The 21,768-nt window shown below is 36.2% G+C and overlaps 1 protein-coding gene across 3 annotated transcripts in view; it reads left to right on the top strand.

Moving 5' to 3' along the window:
- The window catches only part of FOCAD (focadhesin), a 283,295-nt gene that overhangs the window by 12,784 nt on the left and 248,743 nt on the right, over window positions 1–21,768 (top strand). For 2 of the 3 annotated variants that reach the window (XM_081282574.1, XM_081282573.1), the window contains exons 2-4: window positions 10,622–10,710; window positions 13,462–13,536; window positions 15,704–15,858. In XM_081282574.1, coding sequence (XP_081138700.1) covers window positions 10,654–10,710; window positions 13,462–13,536; window positions 15,704–15,858 — 287 coding nt within the window. In that variant the 5' untranslated portion in view covers window positions 10,622–10,653. The remainder of the gene's footprint in view (window positions 1–10,621; window positions 10,711–13,461; window positions 13,537–15,703; window positions 15,859–21,768) is intronic. The other variant, XM_081282575.1, reaches the window with a different exon arrangement.

Raw genomic sequence — 21,768 nt, 5'->3', positions numbered from 1 at the left:
GTCTTAGCTAAAAGGCCAAGAAGTGATCAATAAACATTTCTTAACTGCTTATTACATGCCAGGCCCTGCCACGGGTGAAGAAGACTCAGAAACTCAAGTGATTTAAAAAGTGCAGTTGACAGTTCTGCACCTTGGTGAGACAGCTTACTCCCTTGCTGGAGCCACTTCTTCCTTGAGATCTGAGCAGACGGACACTGGCCCCTTCAGAATGTGAAGCCTGCCAAATCTTGAGGATAGATTACTGCCCCCTGAGAGCTGTAGGGGACATTGGAGACAGAACCTGCCACACCAGTTAGTCCCCTCCATACCATATACTCAACATTTTCTATTCCTGCAAAGTGAGGCCAGTTGTAATTCAAGTCCTATTTTCTGAGGCAGCTGCAGGAACTAAGAATGTACAGTGGCTTCCTGATCTTTCTGCTTTTGGACATTACTATTATTTTTTTTCTTTTCCTGAACATCCCATTGTTATTCCAAACCCTGTGTTTCTACAAAGGAACTCATCCACCCGCAGTTATCTCCATCTCATTGAGCTGTTATGAATTGTCATATGGAGGGGTTATCTGCAGCCAAGCATTCATTTGTGTCAGTATAACCATCTCTGTGTGGTAGTGTTTGAGAAATGTTTTGGGCAAATAATTGCCTTTGTCTTTTTATTTACTTATTGGCTGGGTGGGGAGGATAACTTGGGAGGCCAAGGTAGGATGATGGTAAGTTTGAGATCAGCTTTGGAAAGTGAGACAGTCTTGGAATAAAAATGAAATAAAGCTAGGGTGTAGTTCAGTGGTAGAGCACCTCTGAGTAAAATTCCCAGTATCACAGAAAATAAAAGAAAAAGAAAAAGAAAAAAAATAAGAAAGCATTGATATCAGTGGCAAGAAAACATAGATTTCCCCATTCATGGATACTAATTGCCATAATGAAAGTGACCAGTCTTTATTATTTGTTAGATGCTCATTGAACTTAAACTGAATTGTCAGTGATGAAACATAAATATAAAACTCAAGGAACTTATGCAACTGTGGGACATATATTGCTGGTGATGTTGCTACAAGGATGAGGGTTAGAGTGGTAATTTTTGTTTTTGTTTTTGTGGTCTGGGCATGGAACATCCCTTTAATATGTAACTTTTACACATTAGACTAAGTTACATGTGTTTAGAATTGTATTTTAAAAAATATAGAGCTATTTGTGTATGCTGATGAGCTGATTTGGGAATTTGATTTGACACTGTATGTACAAACGTGGGTTATTTTAAAGATTTCCTGAAGTACAGCAAGATATAATGGCAAAAACAAGATGTTAGATAGTAATAACTAAGGTTTTAAAAGTGTTTGCTATGTGCTTGTCTTTGAGTGAAATGCTTTAATGGATTATCTTAATTTTACAAAAACTTCATGTCAACTATATTTTATAGAGAACTGGTTAAGCATGTGAGATTTGGAGAGTGACTGTTAATATCTATGCTCTGTTTATTACATAATAACAATTAATTTTGACCTCTCTTTGCCTCACTTAGTTTTTTATATGACAATGAAGATAATAAGAGTATCCTTGTCATGGGGTTGTTTTGAATGTCAGGCGAGAGAATGCATGTGAAAAGCTTCCATGGTACCTGCCTGCTGCATGGTAAAATTCAATAAATCCTGATTATTAATATCACTATATAGCCTCAGGCAAGTTACTTCCTCTCTGAGCTACTATTTCCATATGTGGAAAATGAAGTTAATTATATCTACCTGGACCTTATGGGAAGATCCCCTGAGATCTTCTGTAAAGTGTTTTGTGGAGTGCTTGCACACACGAGCTGTTTAATCCAACATGAAATCCTAAATCTTGGGTCACAATTTGCATTTATTCAGTGACTATCAAGGAGGTGCTCATTATAGGTTGGGGTTATAGTGATTAAAAATTAGAGACTGTCCCTGCATTTCACTGTGGTGGGGGAGGTACAATAGGGAAGGAAAAATAAGTAAAGCATTGATAAAAATGGCTAACAAAATAGTTAATATTTTATTACTTAAAATTTTTTCTTACTTTCTTGCTACACATTTTATGGTATCCTTTAGTGTTGGATTTCAATGCTTGCATTAATTAGGTGTCAGAAAGTTGTTTCCCTTATTTCTAAACAATGTATTAAATCTGAATATTTTGGTAACTTTATTAAAATTAAAAACCATGCTGGGCATAAAAAAGGCACATGTATGTAGTCCCAGCTACCCTGAGGCCAAGGCAGGAGGTTTACTTGAACCCAGGAGTTTGTGGAGTTTGTGACCAGTTTGAGCAACATAGTAGTCCCCCATCTTAAAAGAAGAAGAGGAGGAGGAGGAAGAGGAAGAAGAGGAGGAAGAGTGTTTGATTGTGAATATGGAGATTTTGCTATTCGATCTAGATATTATTTATTGGTCAAGATCTTTAAATTTACTGGGTATCTATTTTATTGTGAATATACTATAATTTTATATGAATGTAGATCTAAAACATGTTTTATGCAGAGCAATTTGAGTAATCATTTAATTTTTTTAAATTATAGATGGACACAATACATTTATTTAATTTATTATTTTAATGTGGTGCTGAGGATTGAACTCAGTGCCTCAAACATGCAGGGCAAGTACTCTACCACTGAGCCACAACCCCAGCCCCAGTAATTATTCTTTTGATGGAGCAAAATCATCTAAAAATTATAATATTGCAAAATCAAAAAAGAGTCAACTTTGAAGACCTTTTTGAGGACTTAGATAAAAATTCTAGAGATAAATAAGTCCTTGTATTTAAAAAATAACACATTTTTATCTGTGTCTTCTTATATGTTAGCATATAAATATATGCACATAGGGTACTTTAAAAATTATTCAATGGGCTGGGGATGTGGCTCAAGTGGTAGCGCGCTCGCCTGGCATGCGTGCGGCCCGGGTTCGATCCTCAGCACCACATACAAACAACGATGTTGTGTCCGCCGAGAACTAAAAAATAAATATTAAAAATTCTCACTCTCTCTTTAAAAAAAATTATTCAAGAATTATTGGAGAAAATATTGTAACAAGTCAGGCATTATTCTCGTTGGTGGTTTTATTTTTTACTTTAATGTCTTGTTCTCCTGGACAGCAATCAGATCTAACTTGGAATTTCCTGCCTTTGATCTTATTTTAGACTCCCATTTCAAAATCTGTGAGTAAGTAGCATGTGATATTAGCTGAGAAGGAACTAAATTGTAAAGGCAGAAGTTTGATTGTAATAGGATGTGCTTTTAGTAAATTGGGAATGGTGAGATCATCAGAATTCATAGTTGCCTGAATTTTGCTCAGTACTTGAATGATAGGTCTTAAAATTTGGGGGACATGATGCAGTGATGTGGAACATGCTGGTGCTTCATGTTACTGATGGTCAAGTGGAAAAAACCAGTGGGCTGAAGTCACGAAATCTCTTTTCACCTGAAATCTTCCATGACTGTTTTTCTTTCTGGCAGTTTGCTTCAACCTTTCTGACATTCAGTTTCTTCATTTCTCCAGTGAAAGAAAGTATGGGAGGGAGATGACACCAAGTCCATTGTAATAATTAAGGAAGTACTAGCTGCTTCCATTAGGTGATCCTAAAATACAGTGATTTAAACAAGGTAGAAATTTCTTTCTTCCTCATGTGATACTTGGAGTTCTATGAATGCAGCTCTGCACTAATCTGTCATTCAGGGATCTAGGTTCCTTCCATCTTGTGACTGAGTTTTAAAAAAAAAAGTGTCTTAGGGACATTATCTTCACCTGCACAGTTTAATCTCCACTGTTTCCAAAACCTGGTTGTGGTTGGGAAGAAAGTATGGAGGAAGCAGGAGGCAGGCTTCAGTCTGGAAATAGTACATCACTTCTGTTCAAACTTCACTGGAGAGAACCTGATCGCTTGATTATACCTAATCATACTTGAGGCTAGGAAATGTAACAGAGTTAGTCAGGTTACATTTTATTAACCCATTAGCACCAAGTTCTCAATTCTGAGAGTATTTCAGGGAAATTGATGCAGATGCATTAAAATAGGATGGAAATTATAATCTAAAGCTTACCTATTATCATATTAGTTAACACTAGTATATTATAATTATTATACATTGTATAATACATACCAGAAAAACATTATAAAATATGTAATACATAAGTTTTTATAGGTGTTCCACATCTGGGATAATGGGAAAAAGTGGGTCAAAGCAGAGAGTATATATTGGAGGATGGGTAGTCGTCTCTTCCACATTGTATGATTTCTGCCTTCTCTGATTACAATATTGATCAAGTGGCTCTGTCACACCATTTAGTTGTCCTCTGCTTCAGCTTGATTTTGAAATTACTAAAATAAATGCATTTTCTACTCTTAGTTTAAATATGATTTAGTGGTCTTTTTGAGACTATAAGATTAAAAATTCCTGTTTAGTTGTACTTGCTCTTTATGGAAAGTTAAAAACTTTGCATTGAGACTTTTCCATGATCTTTCTCTTTTTTGTGACTGATGTAGTTAAATGGGTTCCAAGTGTCTCATCCTGTTTGTTTGGAAATGTTAACTGCAGCTAGATTATGTAGCTTTTGAGGTAAGAATTGAGGCTAAGCTTGAATTCTTAGTAGAATTTTTTATTTTAAATTTAATACTGGGTGTGAAACAGAACCATTGCCGGATCTTGGGGAGGATGTACAAAAATACTTGGGACTAGTAAGGAGAAGATGAGAGGCTAAGGAGGTAGAAGATTAAGGAAGATATAAATATTGGACAGCAGAGCAGAATAGGTATTTGCAAAGAATAGGTAGATATTCCACCCCCACTCCCTGTGTTTGAGGGGCAGGGCCAGTCAATTAGAAAAGTACCCTGATAGAATATGTCCTGATTCATAGTCTTGATAACTTTATAAAATTCATCTATATTTTGTTGTTGTTATTATTATTATTATTATTATTACTATTATTATTATCACTTGCAGTGTTGGGAATCAAACTCAGGGCTTTGTGCATGCTAGGCCAAGCACTCTATCACTGAGCTGTATTCCTAATTCAGCTCAAATTTATTGATGGTACTCATTAGCTTTCTCTGCACCATCCAAATAAAAGTCATAAAAAGAAAAAAAAGTTCAAAATACAGTAGTTTCTCTTAACTTCAGTTAACCTATCTGTGATTTCATTTCCTCTTGGTCACCTGTGTTCTAAAATATTAAATGGAAAATTTCAGAAATAAAAAATTGGTAAATTTTAATTGCACAACACTCTGACTAATGTGATAAAATCTCATGCAGTTCTACTCTGTTCAGCCTGCATGTGAGTCATCCCTTTGTCCAGCTTTTCCAAGTTGTGTACTCTAGGCTCTTTAGTTACATAGTATCCATTTCAGTTATCAGATTAAATGTTGCAGTATCACAGTGCTTGTGTGTACAGTTCAGTGCTTATCTGTGGTTTCGGACATCCACTGGGGGTTCATTCCCCTGAGAATAAAGGGGAGCCACACTTTGTGTTTAAAACTGTCAGATTGATTCTTGAGTAGCTTAAGTTGTGAGAGGAACTAAGTAAACACTATAACCAATAAATTGCAGTTGGTGATAAAATGTTAGAAAATGTTATAAAGAAAATAAGCCCTGTTGGTCGCAGTAGTACACACCTGTAATCCAAGCAGGTTGGGAGGCTGAGGCAAGAGGATCACGAGTTCAAAGCCAGCCTCAGCAACTCAGCGAGGCTCTAAGGAACTTAGTGAGATCCTGTTTCTAAATAAAATATAAAAAGGGCTGAGGATGTGGCTCAGTGGTTAAGTGTCCCTGGGTTCAATCCTTGGTACTAAAAACAAAAAACAAAACAAAACAAAACAAAAAAATAATTAGAAGAAAAGAAAAGAAGCCCCAGATGTTGTGTCTCTGAAAAATAAGTTCTGGTTAATGTGAAGCATACATTTCTAACCATTTGCTGATGACATTGCTCATATAAATCAACTTTAAGAGTGTACTTTGTGGCCAGGCATGGTGGTCCACACCTATAATTCCAGTGACTCAGGAGGCTGAGGCAGAAGGATTGGAAGTTTAAGGCTAGCCTCAGCAACTTAGTGAACCCTATCTCTAAATAAAAAATAAAAAGGACTGGGGATATACCTCAGATGTAAAGTGCTCCTGAGTTTAATCCCAATACTAAAAAAACAAACCAAACCAAACTGAACAAGCAAAAAAGAATGTACTTTGCACAGCCCTGACTTCTACATAAATCACTGCCCTTGAGTCCTTTCCATGTGGAAATTTGGTAGTCAGAAATGCTCAAATGTTTTTCTGTTTGATCTTCAGACTCTCCCCATCTTTCAGCCACCCTGTATAATCAATTACTCCCTTTGCTGGGTTTCCAGAGCCCTTGTGAATACAATTAGATAGATTTTCTCTTGTTTTTCAGATTGTGCCCTTCATTTGAAGTTTGATGTGATATGTCATGTATATCTTCATCTCCGAGAGAAACTGAGGAGGAATTTTGAAAACCCACAGTGCTTTATCTATGTGTTGCTCTTTTCTTACTGCTGGAGTGCAATTGATAGATTTATTTTCTTGGAAGTATTCTTATGGGGCTAAAACACCTTGGCAGATAATATGATAATTGCTTATATTAAACAAATGCTTTGATTCATGGGGAGTTTAAAGGACTCATTAAAAATTCTCTTTCTGAGTTAGATTTAGATTTAAATGGACCAAAAAAAAAAAAAAAGGCATAATGACAGGTTGGAGATAAATCTTTTAAAATCAAACACTGCTTTTGTGGAATGTGATTTATGGATCATATTGTGACTGGTTTCCTTTTAGTAAGAATGCTGTGATAAGAGGTAATATATAAATAGTTTTTCTTTAATGTGTAAAATGCCCAAAGGAAGTTGAGATTAAAATTAAAGTAGGACACATGCTTCACTGCCAATGCTAAGGCAAGCATGTGTATTCCCTTTTGAAATTCCCTAAGAGAATATGATGTTTTTATACCTTGAAAGGCCACATGGTTGTGATTAACCTTGAAATATAAGTCTCCTGCAGATGAAAGACACTTGCAATTTGTAGCCTAAGGATAGCAAATCAAGGATGGTATCAAATCATATTGTAGCTTGGGTAGTGGTTTTGAGAATGCTTAATGGCCATTTGTTAGGAAAGATAAAGTTTCTATAGATTTAAAAATGTATTCATTCTCTAAAGTGTCAAGCTGAAATTAGGGCTGTCTTTTGTAAGCTTAGGTATTTGACATTTATCCTTAGGTAATTTTGATAAAAACAGCACTCTTTAACCACGGTGGCCCACTTCCTAAAGACAAGGTCATCTTTTTGGATGGCTCAGCTTCTTCTCTGCTAAGATAAGCTATTAGCCTAAACAGTTGTTCTTCTGGTCCCTAAAGCCATATAGGAATTCTAGTGTTCTCGGCCTGAATCTGAGAGTACAGCCCCACATTTTCTTCTGTTGCTTTATCGCTATTGCCATTTGACTAAGCCCATTCTGTGACACATTGATAGCCATCTACTTCTCTGGGTACTCTAAAGTCTACCTTCTATTAAGCTAGATTAGATCATCTGAAAACTCTGTACTTGAACCCCATTAGCTGAGACTCTCTTGCTGAATTACATGTTACCTTATACCCGAGGCTTTATCTGGGATTTGTTTTTAAAAGAGGTAATATAAAACTTCCTTTTGCTTATGGTATTGAGAATATTGTCTAATATCATTTTGTATTTCATATATAAATCCCAATGTGAGAAAGTTCTTTCCAAGTTTAAGGGCATGAAAAAGTTTTTTTTTCTTTGATAAAGGGTATATTTCCATTTTATGTATTTACATTAGCTTCCTGGAGGCACAGAGCAAAATTTGGATGTTAATTGTAGCAATTATATCAAGAAATTTTATAAATTAATTTTAAAATAGTCATCATGTAAACCAGGAATTAACAAACTATGGCCACCTAACATCTGCTTTTATAAAAAAAAATTATCAGAACACAGCCATGGTTATACCCATAAGTATTATCTATAGCTGTTTTTGTACTACAATAGCATATCTGAGTAGTTGCTGTATGTTCCTTTACAGAAAGAGATTTCCAATTCCAATGTAAATAGTCACAGAAAGTTTTGAGCCAGACCAAATGCAATAATATCAAAGCTGGTGATTACTGTTTGATGTGGCTGATTGGGGAAGGAGGCTTAACAAAGATGTGCTATGTTAAGTCTTTAAATAGTTGGGGCACATAGAGAAGGACATTCTGTTTGGTAGAGAAGTGTATAAATAAAATCCCTTAGGAATGAGCAGATTTGATGCAAGTGGGATCATTTTGAAAACTGTTTTAGCTAGATTGGAATTACAGCAGTGAAAATGAAGCTGAATTGGTGACTGTTGGTAGAGTGCTTAAAAGCTGGGCATCAGAATTTGCATTTAATCTGACAGGCAATTGAAAACCCACTATGAATTCTTCACAGGGAAATGATGTGGTGGTGGAAATAGCATTTCAGGACAATTAATTTGACAGCGATGTGTGGGATGAACTCAAGCATGGAAAGCCCCAAGACTAAGCAGTTACTGCAGTATGCTTGGCATGAACAACGAAGATGATGAGTCTGGAGTAAAGAGTGCAGAGGAAAAGTGGACCCTGGCGTGTTAGGAAGAAGGCAGCTGATTTTGTGACTGACTGGATTAACAGAATGGTGGTGAAGGAAATTGTGAGAGGAGAGCTGGGAGAAAATGAACCGAACTGCGAACAGTTTCACTCTGCCTCATGCCTATCTCCTCGCTCTTCCTAAAACAGGTCTTCAGCACTTTTTTTAGCTACCTGTGTCCTGTGACCCCAGATGTCTGTTGTATTAGTTAGGCTAACTCCCCTTCCTCCTTTAAGTCCTGTTCAAATGCCAACCTTTCCTGGCCACCCTATTTAAACTCGAAAGTGTGCCCTTCCCAATCTCTCATTCCCTTTACTCTGCTTTACTGCCTTTTTCTCCTCAGCACTTATCACCTAATATGTTAAGCATTTTATGCCTTTTTAAAAATTGTTTGCCTCATTCTACTGGACTATAAACTCTATAAACATAGAGACTTTTGTCTATTTTTTAAAAATAGCCCTGGCACCTAGAACAGTGCCTGGATAGACAATAGGCATCCAGTAAGTATCTGTTAAATGAATGAATGAATCTTTAAGTTGTGAATCTGTGCCCCAGCAGAATTCCTTTTTTTTTTTTTTAATATTTATTTTTTAGTTTTCAGCAGACACAACATCTTTGTTTGTATGTGGTGCTGAGGATCGAACCTGGGCCGCACACATGCCAGGCGAGCGCGCTACCACTTGAGCCACATCCCCAGCCCCTATTTATTTATGTTGGGACTGGGGAATTAACCCAGAGTGCTTACCCACCGAGCTACATCCTCAGCCCCTTTTATATTTTATTTAGAGACAGGGTCTTGCTATGTTGCTTAGGGCTTTGCTAAGTTGCTGAGGCTGGCTTTGAACTCATGATCCTTCTGCCTCAGCCTCCTGAACTGCTGGGATAATAGGTGTGTACCATCATCCCAGGCAAATTCTACTTTTTAATTATGTTACAGTAAATAGCAATCTAAACCACCATATTTTTCAAAGTAGTGTAATTTGTTGGTTGTGGTGCTGCATGGAGACTGGATAAATTGGGTTCTTTAGGAAGTCTCCTTAGTAGTTCTTTGCTTTCCCTTCATCATCTGCCCTCCTCCATCATTGCATATATATTTTTTAGAGCCCAGTAGGAAGATGTGTAATATAAGTATTAAAAATTGGTGCTCACTGTATGCTTCATCTTTTTTTTTTGCACATTAGCCATAGAGCAGAATTTTATTTAAAAGCCTAGTGGTTCAAATACTATTGCTTGAATAGCTCTGGTACATATAAAATTTACTGTCATCTGAGGTTTATACACATAAGCAAAGGAGCTGAGGCCAGCTCACAAAGGGATATTTGATCCTCAGTGACAAGAGAAGCTAAAAGTGCATGCTTGCAGGAGTAACCTAATGGATTTATTTGGACCATATTCTTACCACCTCTGACAGACACAAAAAGACTCAGATAGGAACCTGGCTTTCCACACAAAATTCTGGCTTAATTAACTCTCCTTCCTGCAACTATATATCTCAGTTAAGAATAAAAAAATCTGTCTTGATTAAGAATAAAAAATTCTGTCTTGATTGTTCTTTTGATGTGTGAGAAAATTCACCTAAGCATCACACTTGTCATTAGCAGTTGGATTAGTGCTTAAATGAAAGCTTGTGCCTAAGTGAGGCACCCTGTAAACAGTTCTCTGACTGTCTGACTTTCCCTTATATGTTTTGAGCCATAAAAGGATTACATTCTAGTTCAAATGTGGGGTGAACGTTTGGATTTTTTGGGGGGGTCATGGTGTGAATTCATCTGTTTCAGGATTAACTCTAATAATGACCAAGAGCTGCTGGGCTTTATCAGTTGTGCTGTTGAGTGCTGAAGTGGTCAGTCAGGAATGTTGTGTCAAGGGTTACTCTGCAGAGCTTTATTACCATTGCTGTCTTTGGAATGAATTACATGAATTTCATTCATGTTATTTGGGGAATAATTGGTTTGAAATCCAATCCAATTGGAGGACTAATAATTATTTTTTTTTGCTTTGGTTACAGAGCCTGCGTACATACATGTAAGAGAGGCAAAAATGTCCGAGGATATCAGAAAAAGGTTTGATTTTCCAAATTCTCTTATCCAATCACAGGTAATTTTATCTATTTATTTTTCATGGTCACAAGTGACCTTTTTTGCTGGATGGTTAATTGAACTTTGTTATTTTAACATTTAATATTTTAAATAATATTAATATTTAACATTTAATATTTTGTTCTACATATAGAGAATATTTTACTAAATAACTTTTATATGTGTTTATTTGAAAAAGTATATTTGAAATTTCAAATATCTAAAATTGACCAATCTCAGCTTTTATTTATATCATACTTCTCTTCTTAGAGATAATAAAAACCTTGATTAACTAGTAGGCTCCTGAATATGTATGTATGGATTTTTTATGTCTATAATTAATTATTGGGAGCAGAGGTAAAATGGTTATATATCCAAAGAATATAAGGATTAATATTTAAAATACATATATTTTATCTCTCTGCAACTATTAAGAATAATAGATTTTTATAATAATGCCATTCAATAATTTAAAAAGCCTGGATTTAAAATTTGTTCCAACTATTGAGGCAGAAGACTGTGGTAATTCATTTTAGAGAGTTTTTCTATAATGAAGATGAATAGCTAAAAGAAAGATGGCTAACTAGATGCACTCTGGTTAATCAAGGTTCTGAAATGCTTGTTGTCTTTTCCTGGGAGAATAAAGCTAAAAAGCCAGCCTGAAGACTTACCCATGGCCAGAGCAGCATCTTGGATCCTTTCAACAGCTCACTTCGGAGAGGCCCGCTGTGGGAATTGACTTAGCTGGGTAGTGGGGAACCCTTCCATGAGGAGTAGGACACTCCTTATGCAAGATTCCCTTCTACCTGACTGGGTTGGAGTCATATCCTGCTCTGTACAGCACAGGTTCTTGCCGTGAAGAAGACAACGGAGGCTTCGAGGACCCTGTCCACAAAGTTTATTTTTCCGTGCTAGGGGTTCCTTGATAGAAAATCAAGAAAATGCCTGTTACTTTTAAATTAAGTGAAAAGCGTATGTGTATTGTATAGCATAGAATGTCTGTTTAAATTCTGTTGTGGAAGATTTAAGTAACAATGTCAACTGAATTATCCTTGCCTTTTGTGTTTTCAAATCAATTTAGGCTCTATCTCTGATTTGTTAGAAGATGACTTAAAAAATACATTAGAGAAATTGAATCTGGTAGAAGTGGGGGATATATAGAATTAGGCTTATTTTCTTTTAGTCCTTTTTCTAATATGAACTATAGCTTTTTTTTCCTCTGTTGCATTTCATTGGTTTTATTAGGCTCTTATAATTGTGCCCTGTCCTCTGTGAGTTAAGTTCTTTTTACTATTCTTTTGTAACCACTGTTCAGTGTTTGCACCATATTTCATTGATTCACACACATTTTTTTTTTTCATTTTAGCATCTTTGAAATTGGATGGCATATAGTCATTGATGGCAGCAGTTGAGATACAGTTGGTGCTGCCTGCACATTTTTGAACTTGGCCATGGTTTTCTAAATGAGTCTCAAAGAGCTCTTTCATTAATATAAAATCAAAATTCTAAATTATAAGAAGCATTGTATATTATAGATTAATTGGCATTGTTTTTCTTTTTGTGGTATATAAAAGAATGGTTTATCTCACAACTGATGGCCAGATACATTCAATGAAATATGGTATACTTTGTGAAACAGAATCTAAAACTATTCACTGGTCCTCAGTTCTTGGTATTAACCTTTTGCTAGGAGGTAAGAGTAAATTGAACTAAACTTAAAATTCATGTAAATTGAGTGACAAGTTTTACAAAACTGAGCCCCTTAAGCATTGAGGTCTTAAATGAGTTCCTGTGTTTGAAGCGCGCGCGCGCGCGCACACACACACACACACACACACACACACACACACACATGAAGGGAGTGGGTGTTGTGTTTTATTTGAACTTCTCTGGAAACTTTACAAGACTGACAGCTGTTTTCAGCTATATCATACATTGCCCCAAGTATAGGATGACAGTTGCTTCAGTAAAGATTTCCTCAACCTTCTCAGAATGACTATGATTGTTGCCAGCATACTGGATCCCATACTGGGGGTATGAAGATGAGGTGGTAGGAGGTAACAATATTTATGTGTTTATGTAATCAACGCCTCTGTAAGAATCATGAATTTAACGTGGGGCTCTTTGACTAAAGCAGGATATGGGAAAATTTTAGAGAGATTTATGAGACTGAATTTTTATTAAAAGGCTGGAACCTATGATAAAATGATAATGAAATAAAAAATAATAGGCCTAGAAGAGGGAGAATGGCAGTGAGAAAGGGAAGATCTATTGGTTCAGGTCTGGATGGGCTATAGTTGTAAAGACAGGGATGAATTTTTTCTCCATCTTCACTAAAGGTATGATGAAATATGATGAATTTCATTTAGATGCAGAGATAATTTTAAAAATTGTGAGGGTTTCTCATTTGTCTCATGATTTAGTGAATTAAGCAATCTGAAAATATATTGTATCACTACATGACAGCAATTTGAATTGAAAATCTGGCCATCATTTTTAATATGAATTGTAGTTTGCTTATTGGTAATCTGGGATAAAATGCCTACCTTTAGGGTGGTTCTGAAGAATAGAAGTTTTGTCTGTAGAGTGCCTAATTCAGTGCCTTCGGTATTGCAACATTCAATGAAGGGGAACTTTGTTTATTACCAGTTGGCTCCTTGGCATATGCATTATACACACATCAACTAGTATTGATATCTGGTACCTTCAGGTGCATTATTTGCAAAGAACTTCTGAGAGAATGTATTCATTAATTTTGTTTGTTTTCTAGGCTGTGGGTCATCTTATTGCTGCAGTCCTAAAGGAAAATGGCTTTTCAGGAAAGATTCACCAATCCACCAACCAGGTCTGTCTTTAACTTTGTGCTTTAATTCTATTGTGATATTTCCACAAGCTGGGTCACAAATGCACTGGTCTTGTTTCCCTTATAGTTCAGGTCCCCAAGGAGATGATTTTGAATGGTGAGAACTTTATTGCCTGTTTTGTATTTTTCTTTTTCTTTTCTTTCTTTTTTTTTTTTTTTTTTTTGATTGGCTATGTTTTTACTCTATAGCATTCTTTAAAATTTTTAAATTTATTACAACAGACTCTAAGAGTGCTTGTGGAGAGGGTGAAGGGGAATATTCTTATGACTATTAATAAAAAATGGTGGGGTGGAATGAGGAAAGCCACACTTTAGAGAAAGTTACTTCTGAGGAAGTATTTTTGGCAAATAGAGAAAATGAACATAGTGGTCTTGTTTGGGTGTAAGAGATTTCTCATGCTTCAGGTCAGCCCCACATATTAGTCCAAAGTTGGAAAGGTCATGCCTTGACAGTGGGACTGGGAGGAAAGCTTCCATTCCATACACAGGGCAGGTGAGTGCCCACAGCTGAAGCACAGCTTGAGATACTGGGACACAGCACTTGGGCCTTGGTTGGTCAGTGTAGTGTATCTTGATGTGCTGGTTAGGAATCTCTGCTTACAAGAGGTGTGCTGGGTGCACTCTGCAGAGAACATGGGTGATGGAAATAAGATTGTTTTTCACAATAGAAATAAATTAATTGCTTTTTCTCTGCATTCTTTTTGGTCAGCTTCTTTAAGTTATATTTCTTTACAGCTTCTGCTGACACGTGAAAGTAAGTGTAGGGGCACGCTTCGCTAATTGGCATTTATCTGGCATTTGTATGTACTCATATAAATTAGGTTTTCTGAGAACCCTGATCCTAATCCTGCCTATAATCACATTATGTACTTTGAGAAGATCTAGTGGTTTTACTTAAACTGCCAGGATTTATTGAATGTCAAATCCCTGTAACTAAATGTTTCCTCTTCTACTAATAAATGAATGAGAACACAGTATTACCTGAGGCAACAGTTTACTTACCCATTTATTTTCTCTTTCTGGCCTTAGTAATGGAGTAATGACACTTAGAGCCCTTTGATATTGTCCATACAGGTGGATGGGATTTTCTTCTGAATAAAAGGAGAAACGGAATATAAACATTTCCTTCCTGCAGTGACTGATTTTTAACTCTATTGTTCTTTTAATACTGGGATCTGAAGACTGAAGAGGCTCTCAGACAGCCATGCGGGGAAAATGGGCACAATATATTTGTTGGATTCCATTCTGTTTGGAAGTTGCAATCTTCATTTTTTACCCCAAAATGATATATTTCCCTAAAAGATTGTTTCAAGAGGAAGGAAAAATAGCTTCATTTTGAGTTCTTTTTTTTTTCTTTAATAAATAAACAAAACCATGTGAAAATCCATCTCTGACCTGGCCCATGATACTTTCAAATAAAGGTTTACTTTTATCAGTGAATCTTCTTTAGGAATCATGAGTTCCTGAGAAAGTTGTAAAAGCAGCATCCTGCTTTTATAGAGGTTTTCAAAATAAGACTTTATGTTTACTTAGGTGCCCTTCCAGTGCTTTTCTATCAAAGATGAATTTGCTGTGTGAAGGGAGAAAATTTAATCTTCTTCTTGGGCATTGTTGGTAGTGATGGGATGAGCAGCTGGTGCATTGTCCTACTTTTCTCTCCTTTCTAGGCCCACATTAGACAAATTGTGGAAAGTGGTAGGGCACAGGCAACTTATAGAGGTGGTCGAAGAGCAGGAACATTTTCTGAAAATGTTATTACCACTTAAGGCTTGAAGCATATGGAATATTTGGAGTTCAACTTAGGCTAACTGATAGGCTGATGCTGTTGGTGTTTGATTAAAATGCCCTGTTAGAACCTGGGCTCGAGTCAAGCCTTTGCTGGGTTGTGTGCCTGATGTTAGATTATACCTCTGCCTGCAGCTAGACTTATTTTGCAGCCCAGATACCAGGTGTGAGAGAGTTTCTATATCAAAACACATCCATTTGCTCTCTCAGAAAATCGACTTTAGTTTATTCTTGCAACAGAGTGACAACAGCATGCTGTTGGTACAGGAAAGCTAGCCTACTGTGAACAAATTACGCATTGATGAATGATGGTGTGTGTGTTTGCTGTTCATCAGTGTGTCTTTAATCACCGGTTTGATTTCAGACCCCTTCTTTGAACTTGCTGTGGGAGAAGTGCTGCAGTGACTGTGTGGTGGTTCGAACAGCCTGCTGCGAGGGTCTGGTGGCACTTGTTGCTCAGGATCATGCAGAGTTTAGCTATGTTCTCAATGGAATTCTCAACCTCATTCCATCAACCAGGTACTCCTTCTTCTGTATTTGATCAGTTGACAATTTAAGCTTTCAGAAAAAAAGTTTATAAATTCTGTGTTATGGGTTAATATTGACCAACTTGTTTTTCTTTCCTTTAAAATGTGTAGTAAGATCATGCTAATTTAAACCCCATGATTTTGAATTTATGGTCCTTTGCTGTATTTAAGTTTAGGGGCTCTACTTAAATTTACCATTGCTCTTTTTTATGGAGAAATTAACAAAGTATTTTATAATTCACAATTGTAGTAAAAATTTTTGACTTATTTTAAGAAAGGTTTCCCATAAGAATTTGTACTATCACATTGGTACAGTTAATACACTGTATTGGCAGTACTTGTTAGCCCTTGTCAACTGGTAATGTATATTAGAAAATGATAGCAATTCTTCCTTTTTAAAAATATCTTTATTAGTTATTGGTGGACTTTATTTATTTACTTGCTTATATGTGGTGCTGAGAATCGAACCCAGGGTCTCACACATGCTAGGCAAGCGCTCTACCACTGATTACAACTCCAGTCTACCACTTATTTCTTTAAAAGTATTTTGTGACTTGGGAATACCTTATCTCTGATTATTCCAAGTGAATAATGTTTGTTCTTTCAATAACACATTATTTTGTATAATTTATACATTCATTTTGTATAGCCATGTTTAGGCCATTCACAGATTGAGGGTCATAGATTCACAAGGGATAGAAAGGGCCAACCGTTCCAAGATGGTCAGACAGGAACATATTAGAAGCAGTGAACATCTCTTATAAAATGCTCTCTGAGGATTGGGGATGTAGCTTGGTAGTAGAGTGCTTGCCTGGTATGTGTGAGGCCCTGGGTTCTATCTCTACCATTGCAAAAATTCAAACCAAACTAAACCAGACAACCAAACAACAACAAAACTCCCTGAAAAGGAGATACCACTTTTTCCTTAAATAAATGGTCTTATAAAACACTAATTTTTGCCCACATTAAATCATTTGGAATTCTGTTCCTTCTAACTTTCACCCAGCTTCTCTCCCATTCTCCTCCATGCTCATTTTTTATTGTGATATTGTAGAACTGAGTGCTTAATCTTTTTTTCTGTCTTCAGTGAGGAGGGAGAATGTCTGTAACTAACAGTCTGAGAAAGAAGCCTTCCTGGGCTTGAAGTCTATTGGACTATGTGAACTTTAAGCCTTTTAACCTTTCTGCATAAATTCTATTGTTTCATCCATTTTTCCATTTTTGAAGTTTTGGCTTTCCTATTAATTTTGCTGTCTGTAGTAGTTATAAGTCCAAATGCTGTGGCATGGTATGTGAGTGCTTCTCAAACCGTTCTAGTCTCCTAGTCAGGCTATGTTTCCTCCCATGCTTCCTCTGCTCACATGCATTTACTGCTCACTCTTCCTGAGCCTTTGCAGTGCTCCACTTCTACATGTATTCCTTCCCCTTCTTCTGATGTCGTCTTTGTTATCCTTCAATGGTCAGCTCAGACATCCTCCTTTCTGCCCAGACATTTCCCTCTTCTCATCTGAGTGATTTGCTCTTTCATATAAATAAAGAAAAAAATATCGTATATATATTAACTTGTATTTTAATACCTTGCACACTCATTGTACTTAGTTTGTGGCCAAACATTTCTGAATAAGAAAGGGTTGGGGCTAGGTTTGTGGCTCAGTGGTGGTAGAGCTCTTGCCTAGCATGTGTGAGGCCCTGGGTTTGAGCCTCAGCACCACATAAAGACAAATAAATAAAGGTATTATGTTCATCTACAACTAAAAAAAAAAAAAAGGGTTAGATTATGACTAAAAACTTACTTATCTTCTCTCTTTCTGTTTCTATATACACTCTCTCACTCGCGTATGTCCACATCCACACACAGAAATAATTTTAGTAGAATTCTATTGTATTATCATTAAAAAGTAATTTTGAGGAAGATTTCTAAATGATGAGAATTTTATGTATCTCGATTATTGGTTGACCTTAAGCAGGTCACTTAGATTTTGACTTACCCCTTTTGTCAGATATAGCTAATGATACTTATTCCTTCTATATAGTTTGCAAATACCTGAATACCTTTGTAAACATTGAGTCTACTTGCATTGCATAGTTGTATATTTATACTAAAGTATCAGCAGTTAAGGGGACCAGGACAATGAATTCTATATATCTAAGGGGTAATTAGACCAGATTAGATTATACCCTTAATTTAAAAAAATTTTCTTAGAATATTATGCTGGTGTGGGATATTGTTCACACATCAGTAGAAATACATCTCACTGTTATAAGCTGCAAAGTATAAGCTTCACTAATAGTGAATCTGCCTATCATCTGTGTATAATTGTCAGTAACATTATTTTTTCTTTTTCAAATTTAAAAATGTATTTTTTGAATAGGCAATATATTCACATTGGATATATGAGGCACAGTCTACCCCTGTCTTTGTCTATTAAATATTCCTTTTGGGTCTATTATCTTCTTTCCAGACCTACTGTCCTATGGTAGGACAAAGACCCTGTCTCTCTCTCTCTTTTTTTTCCATAGAGCTAAAACTGTTACTAGATCTTATTGTCTTAAAAGATATTCTATGTACATATAATTGAAAATTTATATGTATGAGAAAGTTCATATAGTCTGACTTGTTAGCCACAAAGAAATGTAGATGAAGTAGACCTAACGTTATGAAAGTTTTTTTTTTTTTTTTTTTGAGGTGGGCTCTTGATATTGTGCAGGCTGGTTCTAAACTCATGGACTCAAGTGATTCTCCTACTTCAGTCCTCTTGAGTGCTTGGACTACCCGCATATGTCACTACACATGGCTTCCAATTTAATTTTTAAATCGGTTTGGCCATAAAAGTGTGATATAAGTGGTAAGTTTTTCTTTTTGTTGCCAGTAGAGGTAATAATTATTTGAATGTCACAAAACAGAAATTTTTTCATTTGCTTTATTTCAAGTAACATAGCTTTTAGGTTTGTAGCAATCACAAAGACCAAACTTTGTACTGTTTTATGTGTTTTTTTTTTTTAAAGCAAAATGAGAATCAAATTTAAGAAACACAAGCTAATTAGAAACAGAAGAATCAAACAGCCTCCTCTTCCAAATGCTGCATGGGGAATTTTCTGAGACACAAACCATCTCTATCTTTGGGATCTGTAAGCAGGATGACTTTGGCAAAGATTTTTGGGTCTTCAGTTTCTAGTATCTAAGTTCCTACTTGACTCGGGATTTCTCCTCTTAAAATAGAGGGTTATCAGAATCTAAAGGTACTTTGGGAACCGAGCTCCATCATGACTATTTATCTTTGATTTAGCAAAATAATTCTAAAACTTTGTCTTTCCATTTTGCTTGTCTTTGAACCTAATATCCTTCAGGAACTGAGAAGTGGGTGGGGAGAGAAAAAGCCAACAGTGTCTTCTATAGGATAGACATTTAGAAAATATGGCTTGTGGAGTTTTCTCAGCATTGTGGCAGAAATTGAAAGCTATAAAGACAGAAGGAAAAGTAGGTGAGATGCTCTCTTCCAGCTGTATTACCGGCTCTTTGGCCCTTTGCAGGCCTCCTTTGTAAAATGCCTTTGGAACAAGGTTGGAAGCCCCCCTCCCACTTGAAACCCAGCTTGCAATTTGCAAAACTTGGTTTCAAGGGTGCTTCGTTGTATAGTCTAACTTTGAAAAAGAGTTGACATTTGCAAGTGCCCTGGTTGTCTAAACTTCAGGGAGTGGCTGGGAAAGTGTCTGGCTCTGCTTGAGAGACTGTTCTCTTCAAAGGAGCAGTTTGATGTCCTAGAGTGTTCTCGGTTCAAAGCCGAGGCAACATGAAACAATTGTAGACTAGTTTTTATAGCTTCTGTAAACAAAGAAATGGATTTAAGCCCTATAAAATGTCCTTTTAATCAGTAAGGAAATTTGAAAAAAAAAATTCCCTAGTGACGGTGAAGGAAAGAAAGGGACCACAAAGGAGATACAATAAGGAAATCTTTATTACCCATTAAATGTGAATTTTGAAATTAACCAAAACTGAAATTAAAGTGAATGATATATAGTAGCATATACTTTTCTTGTCCTTTGAGGAATTGCTTGTTTTGAGTTGAGATTATTTTTGGTTTTGTTTTTAATATTGAATTTATCTTGAGATAAAGATTCCCAGGCAAGGAGTTTCCCATTTTTCTTTCCTTACATATTTTCCCCTTTAACTGCTCACACAGCCATTGTTACAGTTGCTTAGTAACGGGATTGTGAATAAAGTCTTACTCTCTGTGGAACCAGGTATTCAGTGTTCAATATTGAGGTGTCATGACAGCCTGTAATTTCAGCTCAACTGCTTTCCCCCAACCCTTCTTCATTTGCAAATGTGCTTGGTAGGAAGGTTATGCTGCCAGATAAACTAGGCTAATAGGCTAATATTTGATTTGTTTGCTTTTTGTGCTTCCAAACAGGGAAGGGACCTGTGGTTGATATATTTTGGGAATGTTAAGTGTGTTAAATGTGAGAAATTGAAGGGTATTTTTTGAAGTCTACTTTTTTTGGGGGGGGGAGTTGGTAGTGGTGGCGGTATGGTACTGGTGATGGATCCAGGGTCTCATGCATGCTGGGTGAGTGCTGTACCACCGAGCTATACCCCAGCCCCAAGTTTACTTTTTAATGAAATGTTCTACAGAATATTAAATATTCCCATAGAGGGTCCTGACTATTGGATTTGTGAATCTTTGATCTTGGATTGATGAAAGTCCAATGATTAGAAATGTTTTTGAGAACTCTTCGAAGTGAAGATTTAGGATAATTTATTGAGAAAATACTTGTCTCTTGGGGTTTACTCTTACTGATGATCTTGTGCCTTGGGAAACTTAATTCCTTTGTTTTCAGGTAGGAAATGCTGACAATCAGGCAGACATACTGTTCCTGTCTTGTTGTATTGCATTTTGTACTATTTAGCTCCTTTCTCTTTATTTCTTTTGGCAGGAGAATAACCACCAAGGAAGGATGGATCTTTGAGGTTTCCTCCAAAGGTTAGGGAAGATGGCATGCTTTAATCTGCAGCTGGGGTGTCAGAGTATTACTTTGTGGAGATGGTTTCAGGGTTGATATGTACATTGATATCATTGCCTACTTAACTTTTATCAGAGGGTGAAAGAGTTATTAGACCATGCCCGTTTCCCCATCATCTTGTCTTTTTTTTTTTTTAATTGGTTGTTCACAACATTACAAAGCTCTTGACATATCATATTTCATACATTAGATTGAAGTGGGTTATGAACTCCCAATTTTACCCCAAATGCAGATTGTAGAATCACGTCGGTTACACATCCACATTTTTACATACTGCCATATTAGTGACTGTTGTATTCTGCTACCTTTCCTATCCCCTACTATCCCCCCTCCATCATCTTGTCTTTTAAATATTCCTTTTAGGCCTATTATCTTGTTTCCAGACGTAGTCCTTCCTTTCCCCCCAAATCCTTTTCTTTTTTTACTTCCTCTAAAATTCCAGAATCTCTCTCAAGTCAAAGTTCATAAACAGAAAAATGATTCCAGCCACTTTCCTCATCTAGGACATTCTGCCCTATTTTTTTTTCTTTTTTCAGTCCGTTGATCTGGCTGAAGGCTTTGTTTATCACAAAATCTTCCATTTTAAGAGTCATGTGTTTATGCTGAGATGTTCCTAGGTGATTTAAGAACAGTGACTACTGAACACATGTTACTTTTATAATGGAAAAATGCTTCAGAAGAAATCCAGCTGTTTTCTGAGTCAGTAGACAGAACATTTCCAAGCAAATGCTCAATAGCATTATATCTCTTAGGGTTTTTTTGTTTTGTTTGTTTGTTTTTCCCCTAAGAAGTATTATATTTTTTGTCATTCATTTATTTAAGCATAAATTCCACAAAAGTGTTTTTTTTCCTTCTCTTCCTTTCTATTTTTCATAATGTT

This window comes from Spermophilus citellus (assembly GCF_964194105.1).
Source record: "Spermophilus citellus genome assembly, chromosome: 2".
NCBI lineage: Eukaryota > Metazoa > Chordata > Mammalia > Rodentia > Sciuridae > Spermophilus > Spermophilus citellus.
This window is presented reverse-complemented; position numbering and strand designations above follow the sequence as displayed.